Genomic DNA, 24,849 nt, shown 5'->3' on the forward strand with positions numbered 1-24,849 from the left:
CCCTAAGTTGATCATAATTAGTTTTTTCTAAGCCAGCATCGTCTCATGGAGAAGTCAGAAGGAGTGTTGGAAATACTTGTAAATGGCCTTTGAGTGATAGGAGCTGGCTTTTCTGAACTGAAGAGTCACACACGGAGTTCTAGTTCACACATGTGATGCTGACTGACTAGAAATCAAAGGGCCTCATATAGCAGCCATGTTCTTTTCATGACAGTGTGCCAATGTGAATAGACAGTGTGAAGCAGCTGTTTTCCTAAGGCTATTAGTATGAACAGAAGGCCTACTTGGTCAACCCAGAATTTGTTTCCTTCAATATTATCATGATCCATTGCCATATTGAAACTTTCTAAGGAAAAAGTTCAGCTGGACCTTTTGTCAGGTGTGTGTCTCATTATTAATGGTACAGTAATGGCTTAATAGACTTTTGGAGGAAAGAAAAATCCTTCATCACTCAACTGATGAAGAGGATTGAAGGCTGAATTCATCATTTTATAGAGTGTCAGGACTTATTAGATTGAGAATAGCTGCTCTGAGCCCCATTTTCCAGCAAACTCCACAACCTTGGGCATACAGCTTTAACCTCTGTGTGCCAAATCCTCCTTATTGAAAAAGAGTAGAACATTGATCATACACTTCAAAGGGATCCTGGCAAAGTCATAGACTTACAGGATGGTAGAATTAGAAAGAAAGTAGTATAGTTTGGGTATCTGTCATGTGCCAGGCATGGTGCTAATGACTTTCCACTCCCTAATTCTTCCAATTCTCACCACCACCTTGAAAAGTGAATATTATCCTGATTTTACAGATAAGGAAATTTGACCATTTAAAGAGATGAAATACTTTATCTAGGTCACACTAGATACTTTATCTAGGTCATGCTAGGAGTGGGGCTGTGTGTTTTGAACAATGCCAAAGCCCGTAACACAATCAGTTATACAGATGATCCAGACTAACTCTCATTTAGCAAATAACAAAACGGAAATGTAAAGAGTTTAAAAGGTCAAACATTATTCCAACATGTTTCTCCTTTTAAGAAAACAGCCAAATAAGTTTACTGTAGCAATTATCATCCTTCAAGGCTAGAAGTATATGAACTGTTAAGGACTTTCAATGTGCAAATTAAATACAACAGAAAAGGCAAACCCAAAAATTCTTGTTGAAAACATACCAAATTCCCTCCCCTTTGAGCTTCTCCACCTGTCAAGAGGATATAAATTTATTGAGTCAAACTCCTTAAAATCTACTTTCCCAAGTCCCAGTTTCTGAATTGCATAAGATATATGCTGGTCTCTGGCGACCCAGATAGAAGCTTGAAGTGGGAATGTGACAGAGACTTAGGAAGAAATGACTACTGCAGCTCATCCCCTGGCAGAGTGCCTCGTGGAATGAAACTAAATGAGCTGCCAGGCATAGGTTGCTAAGCGTGCAAATACTTGATTTATGTGAGACAGTTTCTATTTTCAAATGTGTTGAAATTGGAGGCAGGAAGACCAAAAAGACACAAATGCAGATATTTCTAATCCTATGTAGAATAAGGTAAGTTGTAAAAGAAAAAAAAGTATAAGGAAAGAGCTAAGCGGGCTTCTAATCAATCTGTTATTCCTTCCATTTCCAAACAAGCAGCAATGTCAGATAAAATATAAAGTGATAAAGCAATGACATAGCCAGATTCAAAAGCAAGATCAAAATGTCCATGGACCAAAAATGAAGCAAAATGCAAGATGGTGAACAGGGCTGATATCAAAGGCTTTTTGGCTCCGTGACTGGAAGTCAGCAAAGATTAGCAGTAGTTCAACTCCTGTGGGATAACAGGGACTGAACTTATTTTATAGAGTAAGGGGCACCAAAGCCAGCTAGAGAACTCCGTGTCAGGAGTTTGGAGGACATGTCTGTGGAGAGAATTAAAGAATATTTTTAAAAAGTATCATGACCTATTGCTTGGGACGAGTGCTTATCTGAAACTGTGAGTCTAGAAAAGCTGGTGGACGTTGATAAGAGACTGTTGGACTTCACGGACTGCACCTACCAAACTATACTTTAGCTCTGTGATGGACTTTCAATTTCCTCATTATGGATTAAAACCCAAAATACAAGTTTTGAGATTCTGAACTGGGGGCTGTGTGAACCATGTGGACATAATCACGAAACTATTAGAAGATACAAGGATGGAGAGGAAAAAAAGAAAAGCCAAATCATTCCGTTAAAAATAAGCCTACAAAGAAAAATTCCAAAGCACGTGCAAGAAATACAGTACCAAGAATGCCAACAAAATTAACATTCACTCCAGATAAAAGTATCTGAAACAGTTTGACAAAAACTTTAAAATGGGTACAGTCGATCCTCATTATTTGTGGGTTCCAGTCATTGTGAATTCACCAGTTTTCTGAAGTCCATCTATCCTTAGTCGTTCGCAGACATGCGCAGAGGGACCCAAATTTTGAGTTGCCCAAGGAGCACGTTCCCAGCTGAGGTGGAACAAGGTGATATGCTGCCTTATTGTTTCGGCTCTCGGACCGTAAACAGGTGTTCCTTTCTATTTAGTCTATTTAGCGCCAAGCGTTTCCCATCTTTGTGCTTTTTTGTTGGTGATTTCACTGTTTAAAATAACCCCAGCTGAAGTGCTGCCTAGTGTTTCTAAGCTCAAGAAGGCTGGGAAGTGCTTATGGAGGAAAAGAGTCTGTTAGATAAGCTTTCTTCAGTTTTCAGAGTGCTGTTGGCTGTGAGTTCAATGTTAATGAATCATCAATGTATTTTAAATAAGATGTCTTTAAATAGAAACACACATAATGCAAGGCTACTTATTGCTCTGTTGACTAAAGTGTTGTGACCAGTAACACACGGGAACTGTATTTCTCCTAGGTGCAGCGGTTCACAATTCACCAATTCAGTGTTTGTGTCAACTTTATAGAACGTAACTACCACGAGTATTGACAATTGGCTGTGTGTTTAAAAGAAACTCATTGAGAAGTAACCATTAAAAATAAACAGTAAATGAGAGAGGAAACTAGGTAGAAATGAAGAAATATATAGATGGATAAAGAAAAAAACTATTAGAAATTTTGCAATAAAAAAATGTAGTAATTGAAATAAAAATCTCAAGAGATAAGATAAATTCTAGACTGGTTGCAAAGAGAAAAGCAGTGAATTTGAAGATAGCAATTAAAAATTTATCCAAAATACAGCTCAAAATTCCAGAGAAACATGATATGAAAGAGACCTTAAGAGAGATAGACAGTGAATAAAAGCTTCCAACATGCATGTAAAAGGAGTTTCCAAAGAAGAGAATGGAGGGAATGACATTTAGAATATTCCAGAAAGGAAAAAAGACAAGAGTCCTCAGACTAGAATTGTAGTGAACCTGCTGAACAGGAAAAATAAGAATACATACCCAAACATATCATAGTCAACATCATTAGCTTTCCAACATAAAAGCTATCAGAGAAACAGCAGGTGACCCACAAAGGAATGAAAATTAGATTAATGGCAGAAGCTTCTCAGTCAGAAGAGTCCAGAAGGTAATGAGCTAAGTATCTTCAGAGTGGTTCTGGAAAATAATTGTCAGCGTAGAATTTGGTACTTTCATCTATCAATCAAGAGTGTAGGCAAAATCAAAACATGTTCTTATGTACAACGACAAGAGAGTTTACCACCCACAGACTTTCACTAAAATAATTAATATAGGATGTGGTTCAGAAAGAAAAAGTTGGACCCTAAAGCGGGTAGGCATAGAAGAAAACAATGATGAGGCCAAAGTGGTGTGACAGTGTGTCTTGTCTATGCACACACGTTACATTTCTGCCCTGCCCTAATATTCCTGGTTTTCTTTTTCTAATGAGCATATGGGAGGAGTGAACTTTTCTAACCCCTTGAAGCTAGGCATGACCATGTGAGTAGCTTTGGCCACTGCAATGTGAGTTGAAGTGAGTATATTACTTTCAGGATGAAACCATTTAAGGTCACTTTGATGGTCTCCATGCTCTGTCTTCCCTTGTAGTACTGACAAAGGAAACTGTGTTCTGAAACCCTCCTCAAAGGGTTGTTTGGGGACCAGCAACATCAGCATTTGCTGGACTCGTGTGAGAACTGGAGAATCAGGTTCCGTCTCAGGCCTGAAGAATCAGAATCTTCACTTTAACGAGATCCCCAGATGACTCCTCCGTACATTAAAGTTTGAGAAGCACTATTGGACATCCTCTCTCAGCCTGGGTCACTCAGTTACCTTATAGATAACAGCTGCTCTGGAGAGTCTAAGATTGCATGAGTAAAAAATAAACCTTTGTGCTGGTAAACCAAAGGTTTGTATTTTCAGAATCAGCTAACCTATCCTGATAGCTATAGTCAGTGTGGTAGGCAGAATGGTATCCCAAAGATATCCATGTCCTAATCCCTGGAATTTGTGAATATGTACTATGCTACATAGTGAAAAGGAATTTGCCAATGTGATTAAGGTTATAGACCTTAAGACAGGAAAGATAGACAGGATTATCCAGGTAGGCCCATTATAATCATGTGAAGCCTTAAAAGCAGAGAACTTTCTGTAACTGGAGGCAGAAAAGATGTGGCAAAAGAAATTAGACTCCAAGCACAAGAAGGACTTCATGTGCTACTTATTACTGCTCTGAGGTAGAGGGGGTAACAGCCAAGGACCAGAGAGAGGCCTCCGGAAGTATGTGTGGCCTCTGGCTGACAGCCAGCAAGGAAAGAGGGGTATCTGTCCTACGATCCCATAAAACAGAATTTGGCCAACAACCCAAATGAACTTGGAAGTGGATTCATTTCCAGACTCTAGAAAGGAACTTAGCCCTTCCAACACCTTGATTTTGACCTTGTGAAAGAAGGTCTAGGCCAAGGACCCAGTTGAGCCGCCATGTACCTGGTCTTCTGTTTTACTGAAATGTGAGATAATCAATTTGTGTTTTAAACACCTAAGTTTATGGTAGTTTGTTAAGGCAGCAAATAGAAAATGAATACAGTCAGTAAACCAACTGTTGACCATTAGCTTTGTTTTTATTTCATGTTGTGTGTTAATAGCTTCTCAGTGTTTAGCATGTATTAAAATCCTTCCTTCCTTTGGGAAAATGATAGAAACAAAATAAAGTTAGAGTTTTAGAAAATTTAAGTTGAAATGTATATGAAAAAGAAATAAAATACCCATTAAAAGAATAGAAATATAATCTCTAGTTTCAAAACAAGAAGAAATACTAGAAAATAAAGAGAATCTTACCAATTAAATAGAAGTTAGAGAAAAAATAATCAGAAAGGACAGTAAACAAATACAAAGCAAGCTAGTGCTTGTTCAAACTTCACAAGGTAATGCCAAAGTTTTCTACAGTGATTGCTTCAATTCACACTCCCACCAGAATTGTACACGTTTTTGTTCCATACCCCTGCGAGTGCTTGATATTATGTGACTTTTTAATTTGTGTCTAATCTTGTGGGTGTACTTCTGGAATATACCCAACTTGGTCATGTATATTTTTTTGCATAGCATCTGGTTTCAGTTTGCTAATATTTTGTTTAAGACTTTTGCCTCTATGTTTATGAGTAATTTTCTTTCTTACACAATCCTTATCTGGTTTTGATAGAATGAATTGGGAATGTTCTCTCTTTTTCTAGTCTTTGAAAGAGTTTATTTTAGATACAGTTGTCTGTTCCTTGCATGTTTAGTAAACTTTGCTTATAAAATCAGGAGTGAGGTTTTTTGGGGTGTTTTTTGTAGGACGATTTTTTAATTAACTGATTGAATTTCTTTAAAGGCATACAAAACATAGCATAGTGGGCAAAAGAATGAAATTTGGAGCCAAACTATCTAGGTTTAATCTCAACTTTGACCTATTAGCTGTGTAAAAGTCATTTAACCTCACTGTGCCTGTGTTTACTGATCTATAAAATGGGCCACATAGGGTTGTTGTGAGGATTAAAGGAGGGGGTATACATAAACAATGTAGGACAGTGCCTGATACATAGTCAATTCTACGTACAAATTTACTTTTATTGTTATTATTTTTGCTTCTTCTTGAATCATTCCCTTTCCCTCTTGAATAATTATTTTTCTAAGACTAAGTTTTCAAAGTTTTTGGCTTAAAGTTGGCCATATTTTTTCTGTAACTATATATATTTTTTAAATTTATTTATTTTTATTTTATTTACTTTTTGGCTGCGTTCGGTCCCCGCTGCCATGAGTGGGCTTTCCCCAGTTGCAGCGAGTGGGAGCCACCCCTCATTGTGGTGCGTGGGCCTCTCATTGCGGTGGCCCCTCTTGTTGCGGATCATGGGCTCTAGGCGCACAGGCTTCAGTAGCTGTGGCTCGTGGGCTCTAGAGCGCAGGCTCAGCAGTTGTGGCGCTCGATCCTAGTCGCTCCGTGGCATGTGGGATCCTCCCACAGCAGGGCCTGAACCCGTGTCCCCCGAATTGGCAGGCGGACCCCCAACCACTGCACCACCAGGGAGGCCCTGTAACTATCTTTTAACTTTGGCTGAATCCATAGCTGTCTCCACTTTTGCATCACTTATAGTGTATGTTTGGGATTTCTTTTTTCTTAATTTTATCATTGAATAAAGTTTGTCAGAAGTTTATTTTTTTAGTCTTTTCAAATAACCGCTCTTGGGCTTTGTTGAGTCTATGGTTTTGTTTTTTCTGTTTCATTGGTCTTTGTATTATTTTCTTTCATCTACTTTCTTTGGACTTATTTTACTGTACTATTTCTAATGCCTTAGGTTTGATGCTTAGTGTATTAAGTTTCAGCCTGTCTTGTTTTCACATGTAGATGTTCCACTAAGTACTGCTTTGGTTGCTTCCCATGGTGTGATAAGGAGATTTTTCATTATCATGCAGTTCTAGGTATTTTTCAATTTCCATTATGGTCCCTTCAAGTCATAAATTATTTACAAGCCTGTTTATTAAATTGTAAATATATGGCAGTTGAAAATTTATCTTTCTTTATTAATCTCTAACAACTGCATTGTAAGTTTTTAAAAATGATCTTTGCATTCTGTTTCTTTGAAGTTTGTTGAGACTTGTTTTATGACCTAATAGCCATGTGTTTTTGGAGAGAACATGTATTCCTTGATCTGAGGGTGTAAGCTTCTACTTATGTCAAGCATTTTGAATGTGTTTTTCAAATCTCCTACATCTTCAATGAATTCTTTTTTTAACCTGCTTGAGAGAAGGATTTTAAAACTATTATACTTGAATGGTTAATTTGCCAATTTCACCTTGTAGTCTGGAATAATTCAAACCTGTCTTATTAGATAGATATATATTTTAAAATAGTTTTATCTTCCTGGGGAATTTAACCTTTATTTATAATGTAGTGATCATCTCTATCACTAGTAATGCTTTTGGTTTTAAATCTGTTTTATCTGATATTAATATAGCCAATCCACCTTTCATTTGATTAGGTTTGTCTCATACATCTTTTTCTCTTCTTTTACTTTCAACCTTTCTCTATCTTTAAGTTTATGAGGATCTAATGTAAACAAATTTTTAATTGCAATCTGATGATTTTTGCTTTATTTGCTCTATTTGCGTTCACTGGGTTCACTGGTAATATGGATTTATTTCTACCATCTTATATTGTAATCTCTATTTGTCCTGTTTTTCCAGTGGTTTTTTAATCTTTCTTGCCTTCTTTGAACTATTGAGACTCTCTTTTTCTTATTACTCTTTCCCTTTGCTGGTTTTAAAGTTATACATCAATTTCTATTCTTTTATGGATACTCTAAATTTTAATGTGCATACTTGAAGACCAAAGTTAAGTAGCATCAATACCTGCCTACCAAACAATTTAAATCTTTTAGAACATTTTAACTCTGATTTCCCTCCTTCAGACTTATGAGCTTTTGTTGTCATGTGTTTTAGCTCTATTTTTATTAACCTCACAGATTTAGTATTTTATACAATCTGCTTTATATAGTCAGCTCACCTTTATTATCAGATTACTTTATATAGTCATTGTTTATTTAGGTATACTTGAAAATATTCCATGTTCTTTGATCCATATTTTTTCTTAAATCACAGATCTTCTTCAAGGCTCTATTTTTTTCAATCTGGAGTATATCCTTTAGGAGGTATTTTGGTGAGGGCTTAGTGAAAATAAGTTCTCTTAGTTGTTTTCTGTATTTGTTTATGTAAAATATCTGTATTTATTTCTCTTAAAATTTATTTTTGCTGTGAAAATAATTCTAGGTTGACAGTTATCTTCTCTCAACATGAAGGTAATTGTCCACTGACTTCTAATTTCCACTGTAGCTGTTGAGAAGTCAGCTGTCATTCTAATTCTTCTTCCTTTGTCTTTTCTCTCTTACTTCTTTCATGATTTTATCTTTATTATTGGCATTCTTCAGTTAGCTATAGTTTGTGTAGGAACAGATCATTATTTATCCTGTTTGATTTTCATTTGGCCTCTAACTCTAGGGATTTGTATTTTTAATTATTTCTGGAAAATTCTCAGGAAATGATTTGCTCTATATAATCCATATTTCTTATTCTGTTGTTCATATTTTCTGTATCTTTGTCTCTCCTGGATTTTGTATAATTTGTTCAACTCTTTCTTCCATTGAACAGTTCGTCTCCCCTGCTGTGACTAATATGCTTTTTATTCCGCATATCAAATTTCTAATGTCATTTATATTTGTCATTTACTTAAGTTCTATTTGTTTCTTTGTAAAGTATATCTGATTACACTTTTCTTTGGTTATATGTTCACCATTCTTTTTAAAATTTTTTCTTAAGTACATTGTATTTTCTTATTTTGTATCCTGTGTCTAATAATTTAACTATGGTAACTTTCTGTCGGTTTGATTTTCTTGCTTCTATCGTCTCATGTTACCTTGTTTCCTCATATATGTTGTGATATTTCTATGTGCTTTCATGATTGTTGGCATTTAAGAGAGAGTTTCTTGTAGCCTGGATTTACATGTGTACTTTCTAGGAGAATTTACATTTGCTTTTGAGGACGATGATATTGGAATGAGGTGGTGATCAGTACTAACCAAGACCATTTTATTTTATTTTATTTATTGGGGTGTAGTTGCTTTACAATGTTGTGTTAGTTTCTGCTGTACAGAGAACTGAATCAGCTACATGTATACATATATCCCCTCTTTTCTGGATTTCCTTCCCATTTAGGTCACCACAGAGCACTGAGTAGAGTTCCCTGTGCTATACAGTAGGTTCTCATTAGTATCTATTTTGTACATAGTAGTGTATATATGTCAACCCCAGTCTCCAAATTCATCCCACCACCACCCTTTCCCCGCTTGGTGCCCATACATTTGTTCTCTATGTCTGTGTCTCTATTTCTGCTTTGCAAATAGGTTCATCTGTACCATTTTTCTAGATTCCACATATATGCATTAATATATGCTATTTGTTTTTTGCTTTCTGACTTACTTCACTCTGTATGACAGTTTCTGGGTCCACCCACATCTCTGCAAATGGCACTGTTTCGTTCCTTTTTATGGCTGAGTAATATTCCATTGTATATATATACCACATCCTCTTTATCCATTCCTCTGTTGATGGACATTTAGGTTGCTTCCATGTCCTGGCTATTGTAAATAGTGCTGCAGTGAACACTGGGGTGCATGTATCTTTTGGAAGTATGGTTTTCTCTGGGTATATGCCCAGTAGTGAGATTGCTGGGTCATATGGTAGTTCTATTTTTAGTTTTTTAAGGAACATCCATACTGTTCTCCACAGTGGCTGTACCAATTTACTTTCCCACCAACAGTGCAAGAGGGTTCCCTTTTCTCCACACCCTCTCCAGCGTTTATTGTGTGTAGATTTTCTGATGATGGCCATTCTGACTGGTGTAAGGTGATACCTCATTGTAGTTTTGATTTGCATTTCTCTAATAATTAGTGATGTTGAGCATCTTTTCATGTGCCTCTTGGCCATCTGTTTGTCTTCTTTGGAGAAATGTCTATTTAGGTCTTCCACCCATTTTTTGATTAGGTTGTTTGTTTTTTTGACAGGGAGTATTCTAATTTCATTCTTTTACATGTAGCTGTCCAGTTTTTTAAGCACCACTTATTGAAGAGGCTGTCTTTTCTCCATTGTATATTCTTGCCTCCTTTGCCGTAGACTGAGTGACCATACGTGGGTTTATCTGTGGGCTTTCTATCCTATTCCATTGATCTATGTTTCTCATTTTGTGCCAGTACCATACTTTCTTGATTACTGTAGCTTTGTAGTATAGTCTGAAGTCCAGGAGCCTGATTCCTCCAGCTCCGTTTTTCTTTCTCAAGATCATCAAGACCATTTTAAACTAAATTTTCCATTGTCCGTGTTGTGCGAATTGTGTCCTGAACTCTCATGAGTCCCTAGAAAGAGAATTCTAGCCCCACCCTTAACCCATAGCCAAGCTGAGATAGGCAAGTTTCCTTATTATTTCCCTTCATGAAGCTGAGTTGGTTTGGTTTGTTGTTATCAGCCCGTTTTATTTTTTTAAATAAACTTTACAGCAGCTTTAGATTCACAGCAAAACTGATCAGAAAATACGGATCTCTCATGTGCCCCCTGCCCACCACATGCACAGCCTTCCACACTATCAGCATTCCCCGCCAGAGTGGTGTATTTATTTCAATCAGTGAACCTACATTGACACATCATTATCACCTAAAGTCCATAGTTTACATTAGAGTTCACTCTTGATGTTGTACATTCTACGGGTTTGGACAAATGTATGACATGTATCCACCATTGTAGTTTTATAGAGAATATGATAATTCCACTGCCCTAAAAATCTTCTGTGCTTTGCCTATTCATTGCTCCCTCCTCCATACCCAGAAACCACTAATATTTTTACTATCTACATTTTTTGGCCCTTTCCAGAAGCTAAGTGTTTTGTTTCTTTTCCTAGTTTACTTTTTCTCTGAGGGTTTTGCTTAGGGTCTTGGCAAAGGGGATCTTTGCCCTTTGGGGATCTTATGAGGGGATCTGATCCTCTTCCACATCTTGCAGTCTATACACTTTATCCATTGTCTCCTGCTCTTATAGCCTACTAAAATGGAAAGTTGTAAACCACCAGAAACCAACAGATCCTTTTTGGACATCCATCAATTTCCTCTGTGAATTTATGCTTTCTCAAATTTTTTGTCTCTATGGAAACTTCCTTGCCAGTCCAGTTGTGCATATAACATTTTTTTAAATGTTATTTTTACTTGAATGTAGAATTTTTAGGTGTTCTGTAGTGGGAAGCTTTGTCAAAATATCTGGCTCTATATATTGTTGCATATGGAAGTCCCTTAATTCAATCCTTGACAGATATTTATTTAGCATTGATTTTGTGCCAGGCTGTTACTAGGCCCTTGGTAAACCAAGAATATAATATAGTGTGTTAAGTCCAAGGATGAAGGTATGTATAGGATTCTATGGCATCTCAGAGGGAGCTGCCTCTCTCAGCCTGAGGATAAGAAGTTGTTGTTGTAGAAGGAAACCAGGAAGTGATACTTAAGCTTTAAGGACTCAGCCAGGTGAATACAGGGAGGCCATGTTGGATAATGTAAGCCAGAGCAGCAAAGCACTGAGGGAATGGCAGCTATTCTGATATAAGGTGTGGGGTGGATGGAGAGAAGAGGGGAGATCTGAGGCTATGGAACAGGTAAAGCTAGGTCAGCTCCCTTCGGAAACCTGCTGAGGTATTTGTTGTATTGTCACACCATATAGAAGAGAGAAAGCAGACTGACCCCATAGCAAAACTGAGGACACTCAGGGGGAGAAACAGTTTCAGCGGCCCTTTTCCTTCACTCCTTTTTCAGATTCAGCCTTAAAGGAGACCAAATAAGAAGGGAGGTGACTTCTGTCCAAAACTTATCCTCCAGTTTTGAATTGTCTGTCATTCTGCCTGTAATTCTATCGTTAGAATAAAAGCTTGATTTATGGTCACAATACCTATCTTCCCCCTTTAAATTGTGAGCACCGTGAAGGCAGGGAGAATATCTAACCTTTCACTCTAGCCTAGTGCTCAGCTAGTGTCTCCATGTTTTGTGAACGCATGGAAATTAATAGCTATTGGGAGTGATTAATTAGAAAGCATTGTGGTTCATCCAAACCTGACTGTAGATAGCTTGAATCAGTTTGCTTTCGTCGTCCCTCTTCCCTAGTACAGCCCACGGAAGGAAATGGAAGTTTTAGGGGAAGAGGAGAGGAAAATCAACTTGGAAGCCAAGGGCTCTTCAGGATGAGATGGGGGCTCAGGGGAAGTGCTTCAGGCTTCAGAGGACAACCTGAAAATACTGGGTTTTAGGGGTCAGGAAATATATTTCTCTAATTCTTTTTTTGGTTTCTTAAAATATGTCCATAGTCCAAGATCAGCAAACTAAGAAGCATAAACAAAGTTGAGTGTTGTCATCCATCAAACTTAGAACCCAATAAATTTAGCACAGGATAGTATTTGATTAGACTCATATGTTAAGACATTCATTTAAGTCCCTTTAATTAAAATTATGTTAAAACAACTAAATAAAGTAGTGCTAGAGGCAGCAAGGCAATGGGGAAGGCAAAGCTGGATGAAACAAGCACTGTCTCAGGCTCCTCTGAAGCCCCCAGGAGCTGTATAATGCTCCCCTCCATGGTGTTGGTAATATTAATAATACCTGACATTTATTGAGTGCTTACTATGTGCCAATACTGATTTAAACATTGTACTGGTCCTAACTCATTTCTGTCCCATTTGCCTACAGAGCCACCATATGACAGTGCCAGTCCCCTTTATGCCAGGGTGAATATTGAGATCCTTCGGAGGGATAGCCTTTTTGGGGGTTTTTTTAGGAACTGACGCATTTCACTGTGTTCTGAAAAGAGTGCCCAGCTGTCCAATTCATAGCTGCCAATTTGGAAGCTGGTAAGAAAAGCATTAAAGGAGCAGTGATGGACCCATCCTCTCCTGCAGGGTGAAGAGGAGGTTTGGGATGTGAAAAGAGAAGGCAGAGGTATGATTTGTGACAGCACGTAGGTCCTGGGCTCCTAGGAATGGAGAAAATAAAGAAATTTAGAAAGGGAACTGGGGAAAGATAGCAAACAATTTCTAGGTCCCACTTGAGCACAGTAAACGGAAGGGTGGACTCTTTCTCTGGTTATGTAAGGGAAGCTTTTACTCTACCCTACAGCAGACCTATGGGGGAGGGGGTCTCCCTTCTACCCAGGACCACTGCCTGACACCAATTGAGTTGAAACTCCCCACCCTGCTTGTTTTACTTTCTGCTTTGTTCTGATTCCGTGGCTACCCAGTTTTTCTAAGATAATCCCACTTTCAGTGATTTCCCTGGTGTTGCCATAAGTATCCTCAAATTTATCAAGCATGAATTCTAACGTTTGCTGTGGAAAGTATTGTCACCATACCCATGAGAATACTTCATTTAAAAGGTCAGTTTATGTCGTAAATCATGAACGTGGGTGTCTGGAATAGGAATTCTGATCTAGAAGTTGGGAAGAGACAAGGGAAGGAAGAGAACGTCATTAAGCTCTTGATCGTTTTATCCATGGTAATCTTACTCTTTCCCCTCACTCCACAGTCTACAAGGAAAGACTCAGCTAATCTTCACTGGTACCATGTACAGTCTGAGGACATCTGATTTCCTCTCTTTGGAAACCTGTCTCTTGCCAGGATGACTTGTATTTGTGGTCAGGGTTAGAATCTACCATCCAAAGAGGAATCTGGCTGAGAGGAGGCACTATTCCATTCCACTGATTGGAGAATAGATGTCTTTCTCCTCTACCCATTGACCTGGAACCTTCTCCAAGCTGGGAAGCAGCTTCACTCCTAATATAAACTTCAGTGAACTGACTGGATAATAATTCAAATAGCAGCCTGATGTCAGCTTTGTAGGAAGTAACTCAGGAACCTTAAATTGCTTGCTTCAAAAAACTTACCTATCGAGTGCCCAGAAGTATTTCAAGGACAGAGGTATTTCAAGAGGTGTTCATGGTACTGTATTACATGCCTCCAAAAAAGAGCATTGATTAGATACAGTGCCAGGAAAACAGACAGCTGTCAGGATTCAGTGACAGCCGAAAAGAAGTTAAGCTTGCAGGCAACACTAGGCAGTTTGTTATAGACAGGGATGGAGAAGAGAAGAGAATACTATGGTCTTCTCTGAATTGTCTAACATGGTACAGGTTTCTCCCCTATCTGAAAGTAGAGAATGCCTATGAAACCTTTTCTAAGTTGAAATGGCATAAAACAAAGAAGCAATTACCTTAGGATGCATCTTGCTAACAGGTGCACAGAATAAATGGAGTTAAAGCACGGGTGCTCATAGACACCGTTCAAATGTAGGCTTGATGCTGAGATGCAGAGTGTAGTTCCTGGGGAAGGAGCTTGGTGGCGCCACTTTCCCTGCTTGGGGTGGGTGTCTAGGCCTGCTGCAAAATAAACACTGAACACCATTTTGCTTTTCACCTCTTTTTGTAAAAGCAAAAATCCTCTTCGGATTTCTTTTGCTTGGCAAAAGCAGGTGCTAATGTAAGGTCTTTCGTAAAAGCAAAATGGCGTAAAGCGAACTTTGGAAAAGCAGGGGATTCCTGTATTTATCTTTGAATTGCTCTGGGTGGTATCTTTTTCCAGTTTTCTTTAAGCAGCTGGCGTAAGCGTCGGAAGACAGCTTCAGCCTCCGTATTTGCTCCTTTGTCATATATCAAGCTTTACTACCTTTCCCACTTATAAATAGAAACATAATGAATTTGTTACCCAGCAGGCCCCAGCAGTAGTAACAGCTTAAGTATTTACATGCTAAAATATTTCCCTTATATGAGTCCTTCCTCTAACCTGACTGTCCACCGCAAATATTTTGGTAAATACAGTCTGAAAACAAACAAAAAAACCCTGTAGACTTGAATGCTTTTAAAATGAAATTGTATGCCATGTTCCAGAAAGGATTACAAATTACCACTTCGAATATGTTAATTTGGGGAGAGAGAGAACATTGATTTTAGACAATAATAAAAAACAATAAAAAGTCAGAAATGCTGATTTAAGAAAAGATACTACTAAATTGGAGCTAATTCAGAGAAAGGGACTAAAAACAATAAAAGCCCTCAGGGAATGAATATTTTCAAAATGGAGAGAATTTTAAGAGTTTAATATGACAAACAACAACCAGGCCTACAAATCCCTCAAGGGAATTGGATTCCAAAAGTCTGCATTGTTCAAAGGAGAAAAAAGAAACACACTGAAATAAAAGCTACCCAAACGGGGGAGGAAAAAAACGAACTTTTAAAATGAAATGTTTTAAATGTTTTTACTTAGATCAGCTGTCAAATGCCTGGAGACATTAAAAACTAGCCAAGCAGAGCACTTGTTTTCAGATAACAAGCTCTAATCAAGTAAGTAGGGTGGGGTTAATGATTTATTGTGTGATATATTTTGAGTCTCTTATGTCTGGACCTGGATAAACACATTTGGACTGGTTTAGAGCTCTTTAATATACCTGTAACCAGCATTCACTTAGTGGGCCCAGAGTAGGGCACACCCAAAGCTTGAATAAACTTAAGAGTTCCATATTATTTTACAGGACCACAAATCTGTAAAGATGTTATTTTATAGGGCCCGACCCTGATCCATAGTAAGGCGTTAAAATGGTTAATGATTCATTTTCATAGGCACTTACTTTCCAGAAGTATTGATGGTTTGGAAGGAAAATAAAGAAAATCTGTAAATCTTTTATACCAGGAAGAAAAAGGAACAAAACAAAGGACTCTTAAATATGTCTTATATATTATACATGAAAATATAGTGTCCCAAGAAAGTCTGTTGGTATTTTCAAATAGGAGGAAGAATGAGACAAGAGTGACCTTTACCTGCGGTGACACCACCTTCTTCCAAAATCGACCCCATTTTCTGTTCTTTGCACTGATAGCGATGTGTTTGAGATTTAAATATTATGTTCTTGAAATATAATAGAACTGTCTCCATATAGACTCTAGACAGGGCAGGGACTATGTTTAATTTCATTTTTTATAGCAGCTAGCAGTCTTACACAAATAAATGCTTTTGATGATGTTGATGTTAGTATAAGCAGGTGGCCAAAATTCGGGTATAAAGCTTGATACCTTACATTAGTGCTTTATAGTGCATGCATATAACAGTGAATGTTATATAAAATTTACAACTGTCTATTTATGGAATAATAAATTATTTCAGCACATTTTATGTTTCTTAATATTGCCCTATTAAATTTGTTTACATGCTGGAAGAACCATCAATCTGCCTATTCAGAAAGTAGGCAAGGATCCCTACTCAGTTTCCCTAGTGTCTGAAATAAAAAGTATTCTTGTCAATCTGTATTTCAAAAAAAGAAGAAAAAAATAGATATTTCATCAAGATTTTCTAAGATTCCTTGATTAGGAAACTATCAAGATTTAGATTCCCTGCAAGATTTTAAGAATAGGAGTTTCTACAATGAAAGACATGACTTCTGTTTTATGTATTTGATGTGTTAGTCATTCATTCTCAAAAAAATTTCTTTTGCGTACTGGTATATAATAGCTTGCGAGCCAAACAGTCAAAGATCCCCATCCTCCTGGAGCTTATACTTTAGTGGAAGGACACAGACAAAAAATAAGCATAATAAATAAGTAAATTATGCGGTGTACTTGAAGGTCATTAAGTGTGAAGGAAAAAAGGAAAACTTGAGAGGATAAAAAGGAATCAGTAGTGGGAATTGCAATTTTGCATAGAAAAGTCAAGGTAGGTCTCATTGGGAAGGTGATATTTGAGCAAGACTTGATAGAGGTTGAGGTTAATTAGCCGCCTGAAATCTGGGCAAAGAGAATTCTAGGCAGAAGGGATGGATAACGCATGTGTCCTAAAGTAAGTGTATTCCTGGAGTGTTGAAGGTGTAGTGGGAATCCAGTGTGGCTGGAGCCAAGGGCATAAGGAAGACAGAAGGAGGTGATGGGGCCACATCTTGACCTCTGTCTGTGATGAGGGTTTTGGCTTTTAATCTGAGTGAAGTGAGGAGCCACGGCAGAGTTGTAGCTGAAATGTGACACAATCTGCTTTCTGCTTTAATAAGGTCATTCTGGCTGCTCTGACAGAAGTCTCTTGGAAAGCAAAGGTAGAAGAAGGAAGATCAGTTAGGAGACTATTGTAATAATGCAGGCAAGACATGATGGTGGCTTGGCCGAGTTTGTGGTCAGATTCTGTATAATTTTATGTATAGAACCAGCATTTCCTGATGGATTGGATGTGAAAGTCAAGGATCATTCCAAGGCAGTGGTTCTCAAAGTGTGGTCACCAAACCAGCAATAGCAGCATCACTGGGGAACCTGTTAAAAATGCAAATTCCTTTACCCCCCGCCTCCAAATCTACTGAATCAGAAACTCTGGAGTAGAGGTCCCCAAACTTTTTGGCACCAGGGACCAGTTCCGTGGAAGACAATTTTTCCGTGGGGGTTGGGGGGCAGAGGGATACGGTTCAGGCTGTAATGCGAGTGATGGGGAATGGCAGATGAAGCTTCGCCCACTCACCCACTACTCACCTCCTGCTGTGCGGCACGTTTCCCCTGCTCTGGAGGATGGAGCCCTAATAATCTGGTGTTTTGATCAAGCCCTCCGGGTGATTCTGATGCACACTCAAGTATAAGAACCGCTGCTTTAAGATTTGGGGCCTGAAAAGGATGGAATTGGCATTGACTGGGATGGTAAAGGCTTCAGAGGAAACAAATTCTGGGGGGGGAAAGAGGGGATTGGGAATTCAAGTTTGGACATGATGAGTTTGTGATATCTTAGACATCCAGATGGTGAGGAAGCAGTTGTATATATGAGACTGGAGTTCAGGAGAAGGGAGTCTGAGTTGGAAATAGAAATTGAAACGTTAATTATGTTTCTGAGAACAAAATATCGTATTAGATTGGATTGCATCAGTGGATAATTACTGTTTAGTAGTCTCAGCTCAACTTCAAATAAAAGAGGCAGAAAGCCAAGTAGTAAAGCCAAAATATATAAAAGGTGTCTACTTATGTGCTGAGATTTGAGAACTTGAGGATGCATTTTCTTCAGAGCTTCCATCTACTTATTCTGCAGAAATCTTTTATGGTAATCTTTTTCCATTTTACCATCAGACCATTGAGGGTTCCTAATATTCTGAGGGTAAAACTTAGCACTAATAAAATTTTCTAAAGTCATCAAGTAGCTGATAAATTTCCATATATGTTTTCATCATGGAGTCGCAATCTCAAATTTCTGGAGGATAGACTAGACACCTTATTAAGCAATTATAGTTTTGTTTTCTTGCACAGTAATTTTTATGGAGGGTGAGTGATTTAGGACAGGATGGAGGGGAGACACGGAATTTGGAGGAACAGTTACGAGATAGGGAAATGCAGTGAGAAGGATAGATTTCTTCAGTTACTGCAGTCCAAGTGGTCACCTAAATACAATTTCCAGTATTTTCTTGATACTATCAGGTATTAATATTGACTTTATAAATACGACCAAAGAATCAGAATATGGCATCTCTACCATGGCACTCATATAATAATTTCATTGAAACGGCAAAATTAGGAGAAAAGGCCAACCACCGAATACTTAAGGATAGAGGTAGAGCAGAAGGGTATCCCTCAGGAAGGAAAATGTCATCTTGAAAAAGAGAAAAAGTTACGTTTCTCCTGACCCTGAATCTGTATTTTTTCAGAACCATTTTAAAAGCCTTTCTGATGCTACCACCCTTAGCTGCTGAGATTATAATCTTCTACGTTTCACCCAGTGAGTAAACTCTGGGAAGCTTGACCCTCTTTTGTCCCACAATGTAATCTGATCCACCTGTCATCATCAGGGGACATCTGGGATCCATCTTATCTTTCCCACTGGCTAGTTAATTAACCAGAAAATGTTTTGAATTGGATTCATTTATGGCAGAACTCCACGGACTTTACGAATTATAATGGGAGTACATTAAAGGTCAGCTTTTAGTTTTGTGCTTTTAAAGAAGAAAACTCTGACACGGTTAGGATTGAGTGCTTTAAAATTGGAGAGAAAAAGTATTATACTGTATTAAATGGCTAAATGCAGTAATTCATGGGATCATCTGACTATGTTAAATAAAATATTTTTTTTTCAGAGTGAGGAAGCCCTAGCTCAGTAGCCTGACACAGAGTTGTCAATCCTCAGGCATTACAGTTAGTTGGAAATAGACAGAAGGCCAAGAAATGCATTCCTTTGCTCTCTCTTGCTCTGTTTCTACTGGACAGTGTTTCTGGCTGAAAGCTGGGGGTCTTTAGTCCAGAGCATCTTTCCCACACCATTATTTTTTGCCAGGTTCTTGGTGGGGGATGTGTCTAGTTCAGATAGCTATGAGAATTTTCAGCAATTTCATTTGTCTTCATCATTAGTACCTATGAGATATTTCAAAAATGATGCCCAGGATAGGATGTTAAATATTTTTCAAAGCAGTTAGGTTTATCAGTTTCTAAATCTAACTTTTTAGGAGGATCAAGAACTGTAGTGGTTTCATGCATCAAATTATAATTCAAAACTAAAAACTTTGTACATAATGAATCTGTATACAAGTAAGAGTTATTGTAATTATTTTTCTGATACTTGTGGGACAAGAAACTATGATGACTTTGCTTGAGTTTCCACTCCTGCAGCTGGGTGATTCCAGATGCATCAGGAGTTCAGTGAGTGTCTTGAACTATGCTTGAGATGTTTTGGGTTCAACAAAAGAAGCGTTTGCCAAATCCTTCTTCCCTTAATTTTTAAACATGTGTATTTCAAGGGAAATTTGATTCATATGTTTCTGATTCATTTACACCTAAATCATGAAAATGTTATTTTGTAAGAGCGATTTGATGTCCAAGAAGCTTTCTGAACCTGTTTTATAAGCCTTCTTAAGTCATTTTTCTTAAAACAGGAAGTTGCATTTTGCCAAGTACAAATAAACTCAAACATTAAGAAGGTTCAAGTTCAGTTTCCAACTCTGAACTCCAGGTTTTAAGTGCATTCTCAATGTAGCAAAATATATATTCCCACCCCTGCAGAAGTAGGGGCAGGAGGAAAGACCATAGTGATAAAGTGAGTAAAGGTGTTCGCAAGCATTATTATTCTCAGAGACATTTCTCCGGTTGTGAACGTTTATAAAAACCTATAGCAGGTGTTCTCAGGGCTAGTAGATATAGGTGAATGGCAAACAGGAACATCTGTCTGCCTGTTGATTCTCTGTGATGTGTTTAGATATGTCTACTTTTTTGTCACTGAAAAGAAACCCAAAAAGTCTTAATAGTTTAGCTTCACTTTTTAGTAATTTTACTTTTGACTGACTTTCAGTCTTATTTATTTTAGTAAAGGTGGGAAGACTCAACACATTTTGTTGAACAGCGGGGACTCATAAGAGATTCTGTAGGAGTTTTATGTCTGTACTAAGATGATGTAACATCAATTTTAAAATGTAATTGACACTCCTTTCTTGCAATTGGATAAATACAGAAAAGTATTTCAGGTTCATACTCAGAGGTCTCTTAATTATATATTATCCTTCTTACTTAATGCAGAGGTGATTCAACCTGACCCTGAAATTCCCTTATAGCTGATTCACTTTTATTTATAGAAAAAAAAGGTAAAAGTAATTATGAGGGAAGTTTGGGACCATTCTAAACAGTCTGCTCAGTATTCTGCTTTATTGAGTCCACTTCAGTATTTCTTCTGTACTACTGAGTAATCAGCTGACTCTTGGAATGCCAGGTATTATGCAACTGAAAATACTTTATTTAAAAATTATTAATTAAACTATCAGTTCAACTGTGGAAGCCCCCATGCAGCGGCCACCAGGGAAACATGTTAATCATATAAAGCTGGTTTTATTAAACTTGCTAAACAAGGGGAAGAAGCACCGGGACAGCCTGTAGTTTCTCAGATGGGGGAATTTAGGGAAGAAGACTTGCAGAGTTTGGGGCTGTAGTTAATCACAGGGTTATTTCGGGACAGAAGCTAGTAAATGAGGTCTAGTTGGAGAGTGGTAGGGTTTGTAAACTGCGCAAGTTGTGGTCTTGCCTTTGGAACATAAGTTCATGAATAATTAACGTTAAGTTTGTTTGTGTTCTTATCTTGGAACACATCATCTGAAAGGAGATGGGGTTACACATCTGAGTTCAGATAGTTTGTGTTGCATCATACAATTTACCTGTTTTGTGATTTATAGCATAGGTTTGCGGATTGTGAGTTTTATTTTATTTCTTATAACAAACAACTAACTATCACAACAAAGTGGAACACACACTTATTGACTGGTTTAATGATCTTTAAATTTTTTTCAGACAGTATTCAAAATCACTTAAGCCTTGTTGGGTACCCATGTATACTTTATTTATTTAAAGAATACATAAAATTTATTCTTTTCCTTTAGTATTACATTTTATTCACTCTGAGAACATATATGATACTAACAATAAAATGCCTTTCAGAATTTATATTGTTTTTTGTTTTTGTTTTTTGCGGTATGCGGGCCTCTCACTGTTGTGGCCTCTCCCGTTGCGGAGCACAGCCTGCGGACCCTCAGGCTCAGCAGCCATAGGCTCACGGGCCCAGCCGCTTTGCGGCGTGTGGGATCCTCCCGGACCGGGGCACGAACCCGCGTCCCCTGCACCGGCAGATGAACTCTCAACCACTGTGCCACCAGGGAAGCCCGAGAATTTATATTGTATTTTGAGCTAGTTTAACTTCAACTGAAATAAGTAATTGTTTACACCCATTTTGCCTAGGAAGAATTAATGCTTTCTGAAATATTAAAGGCTTGTTATATGCTACTTAATAGTAACACTGAAATTTGAGGAAAGAGTCAGGATTTCATTTTATAAAATAGCATAATGTTATTCTCTCAATGTTTATTTAAATGTAAATAGATTTTCAGAAGAAGAAACATTTTAAAAGAGAACTCTTAAAAGTGATAATGTAGTAATCAGGAACTGCTAAAAGGCTACATGAAAATGCATTATTTAAGATTAAAAATTTTAATGAAAGTCTTCCCTGTCATTAATACCCATCCTTGTAGATGGATATTCTACAATCTTCCATAATAAATCCTAATCTGAATGCATGTACAATAAAATAGACCTACTTATCAAACAGCTTCTCCGAGGGAGAGGTGATATTTGTCTTTTTTAAATTAAATCATAATTGTTTTCACTACAGTTTATCATTTATTAGATAATAGCCATGGTTAGTTATGGTTTTACATTTTAAAATTCCATTTATAAAATATACATGTAGGGCTTCCCTGGTGGTGCAGTGGTTCAGAGTCCGCCTGCCGATGCAGGGGACACGGGTTCGTGCCCCAGTCCGGGAAGATCCCACATCCCACATGCCGCGGAGCGGCTGGGCCTGTGAGCCATGGCCGCTGAGCCTGCGCGTCCGGAGCCTGTGCTCCGCAATGGGAGAGGCCACGGCAGCGAGAGGCCCGCGTACAGCAATGTGTATATATATATATATATATATATATATACACACACACACACGTAAAACATTCTTGTTTTCTGCTGGTCTCATACAGTGTGATTTCAAATTCAAATTCAGAGACTTTCCTAATTCTCCAACAACACTTTCTCTTCAGTGGCTTCATTAAATAATCACAATAATAGCTACCATGTACTGTCTTCCTTGTGCCAGTACATGGCCAACAAAAGCTCATGAAATTCTGACTATGACCTTGAGAGCTGAGTATTATCATTGCCTCTGTTCTAAACACAAGGAAACGTAGGCCCATAGAGACCCACCATATTGCATCCAACTCCCATCTGAGGAGGGAGTCCAAGACATTCAGCCATGCTGCCTGAAGCCAAAGAAATTCAGGTGTAAGTGCTGTTTTCTCTATTTTGGTCTCCCTGTTTAATTCTGGATACTGTGTAACCTAAGTATACTGCTTTAGAAAAAAACTCACAAACAACCCCACAAAAAAATTTTGAACAAAATCATCATAACTTCTTGCTCCTAGTTGCTAAAATAACATTTTGTCATAGCTTTTGGTATCAGAACTGAAAATGACAGTGATACTTTTAACTAACCCTGTGACTATACTCAGTTCTACTTAAATTACAAGGAAACAAAAATATTACAATGTGGAGGAACTCCATGGACAAATAAACATCTTTGAGAAAATATATTTCAAGGTGGTTACTTTCCCAACTAGTATCCATCAGATCTATTTCAAGTTGGTTTCTTTCCCATTTCACTTCTATCAGAAAATATATTTCAAGGTGATGGCTTTTCTCAAATCTCTACCTTCTGAGGGCCAAATAATCATATAACCTTTCAGATGCTATGGGAGGGTCCATCTGTAACGACAGAACATTTGCTTTGTTTCCTAAGACCTGGAGCACATAGCTGCTCTAGTTTTCTGTTTGAGGCTGTTCTCCTAACCTGTGCTTCTCCCTTCCCTCTTTTTCTTCTCCAGGACTGCCCACCAGAAGCAGGTGATTTCCGAGCGCAGCAGTGCTCAGCTCATAATGATGTCAAGCACCATGGCCAGTTTTATGAATGGCTTCCTGTGTCTAACGACCCCGACAACCCATGTTCCCTCAAGTGCCAGGCCAAAGGAACAGCCCTAGTTGTTGAACTTGCACCTAAAGTTTTAGATGGGACTCGCTGCTACACAGAATCTTTGGATATGTGCATCAGTGGTTTGTGCCAAGTAAGTGCTGGCTTCTTTTCATTCTATTTTTCCAGAGGGTTTTGTGTCAGTAGCTGTTGTGTAGTCCTGCTATCTGAATCAGTGTTACTTTTTCTGGAGTTTACAAATGACCTATTTGAAAATTGAGGTTCAGCTTCAGTTAAAGCTACAAGAGCTGTATTATGTGTTAAGGAAAAGTGGACTAGAGTTTCTTCTTCCTTTGAGTCTCACTTCAATATAGAAGAACCAAAATTCTTCAACATTGTGTATCACTTTTGTACTAGGCTCTGAAATTACCTCTACCTTGGTTGTCCCTGAAATAATGTGGGATGTGTGTGTGTGTTTATCTGTATTCAGAGGCATCAACTTTCATTTACTTAGAGCTTCATCATCGCTCAGGTGAGACTGGCTCTAAAATCTCCACATACACTGTACGAGAACTTGTTGCTTCTCTATCTACAGTTATGCTGAAAATTTAGACTAATTGTAGGAAAAGCCATGGCAGTGTCAACTAGGTCGAATTCAGCCAGATAAATCTTTAACAGGGAGAGCAAAGAGATTTGATTTCTGGTATCAATTTTTCAATGTCTACTTTAGGTGGGGAGTTAGTAAGGTGAGGGAGAGTTCATATGTTTGCCATCTTGAGTTCAAAGTCTAGACTTTGGATTAGGATGACCTGCCTAGTTTTTGGAGCAAGCAGTTGCTACAGTTTCCTGTGTGCTATACTTGACGATTATACTTTTAAATTTCACGTAGTAGACAATTTGAGAATCTTTGCCTCTCCCAAGAAGACGTTGGTTGAAATTTTTCTCTCTTCAGAATTTCTGATATCACAACTAGCCATATAAGAATAAACCTAAAATGTCTTTCAGTAGTTTGTTGTTTCAAATTCACATGTCTATTTGAAAGCTAAATCTGTTTTCAGATGTAAAAGGAATAGCTGTAGTGTGAACTACAAGAGGTATGAGACGTCCTACAAGGTTCTGTGTAGATGAGAGAGAGACAGACATACTAAACCTTCATGAGGTCTAGAGTCATGAGACAAATAAGTTGTGACAAGTCCAAGCACTTCTTGGCTAGGAGGATGGAGTGATGTTTACATATCAGTAACTATTTTACTATTTTAAAGCTAGGAAAGGCCTAAGAGGTGATCTAATCAACATCCTAAAAAGCAGTATATTTGAACCGTTTGTGATACTTGGTATTTGCTTCCTTCTCTAGAACTCTCAGTGGTGTTGAGATGTA

The 24,849-nt window shown here is 38.0% G+C and overlaps 1 protein-coding gene across 1 annotated transcript in view; it reads left to right on the plus strand.

The window, feature by feature from the left end:
- Positions 1-24,849, plus strand: part of ADAMTSL1 (ADAMTS like 1) — a 453,014-nt gene that overhangs the window by 84,164 nt on the left and 344,001 nt on the right. The window contains exon 4 of the mRNA XM_024760471.1: positions 23,389-23,625. Coding sequence (XP_024616239.1) covers positions 23,389-23,625 — 237 coding nt within the window. The remainder of the gene's footprint in view (positions 1-23,388; positions 23,626-24,849) is intronic.

This window comes from Neophocaena asiaeorientalis, unplaced genomic scaffold (genome assembly GCF_003031525.2).
Source record: "Neophocaena asiaeorientalis asiaeorientalis breed wild unplaced genomic scaffold, Neophocaena_asiaeorientalis_V1.1 scaffold174, whole genome shotgun sequence".
NCBI lineage: Eukaryota > Metazoa > Chordata > Mammalia > Artiodactyla > Phocoenidae > Neophocaena > Neophocaena asiaeorientalis.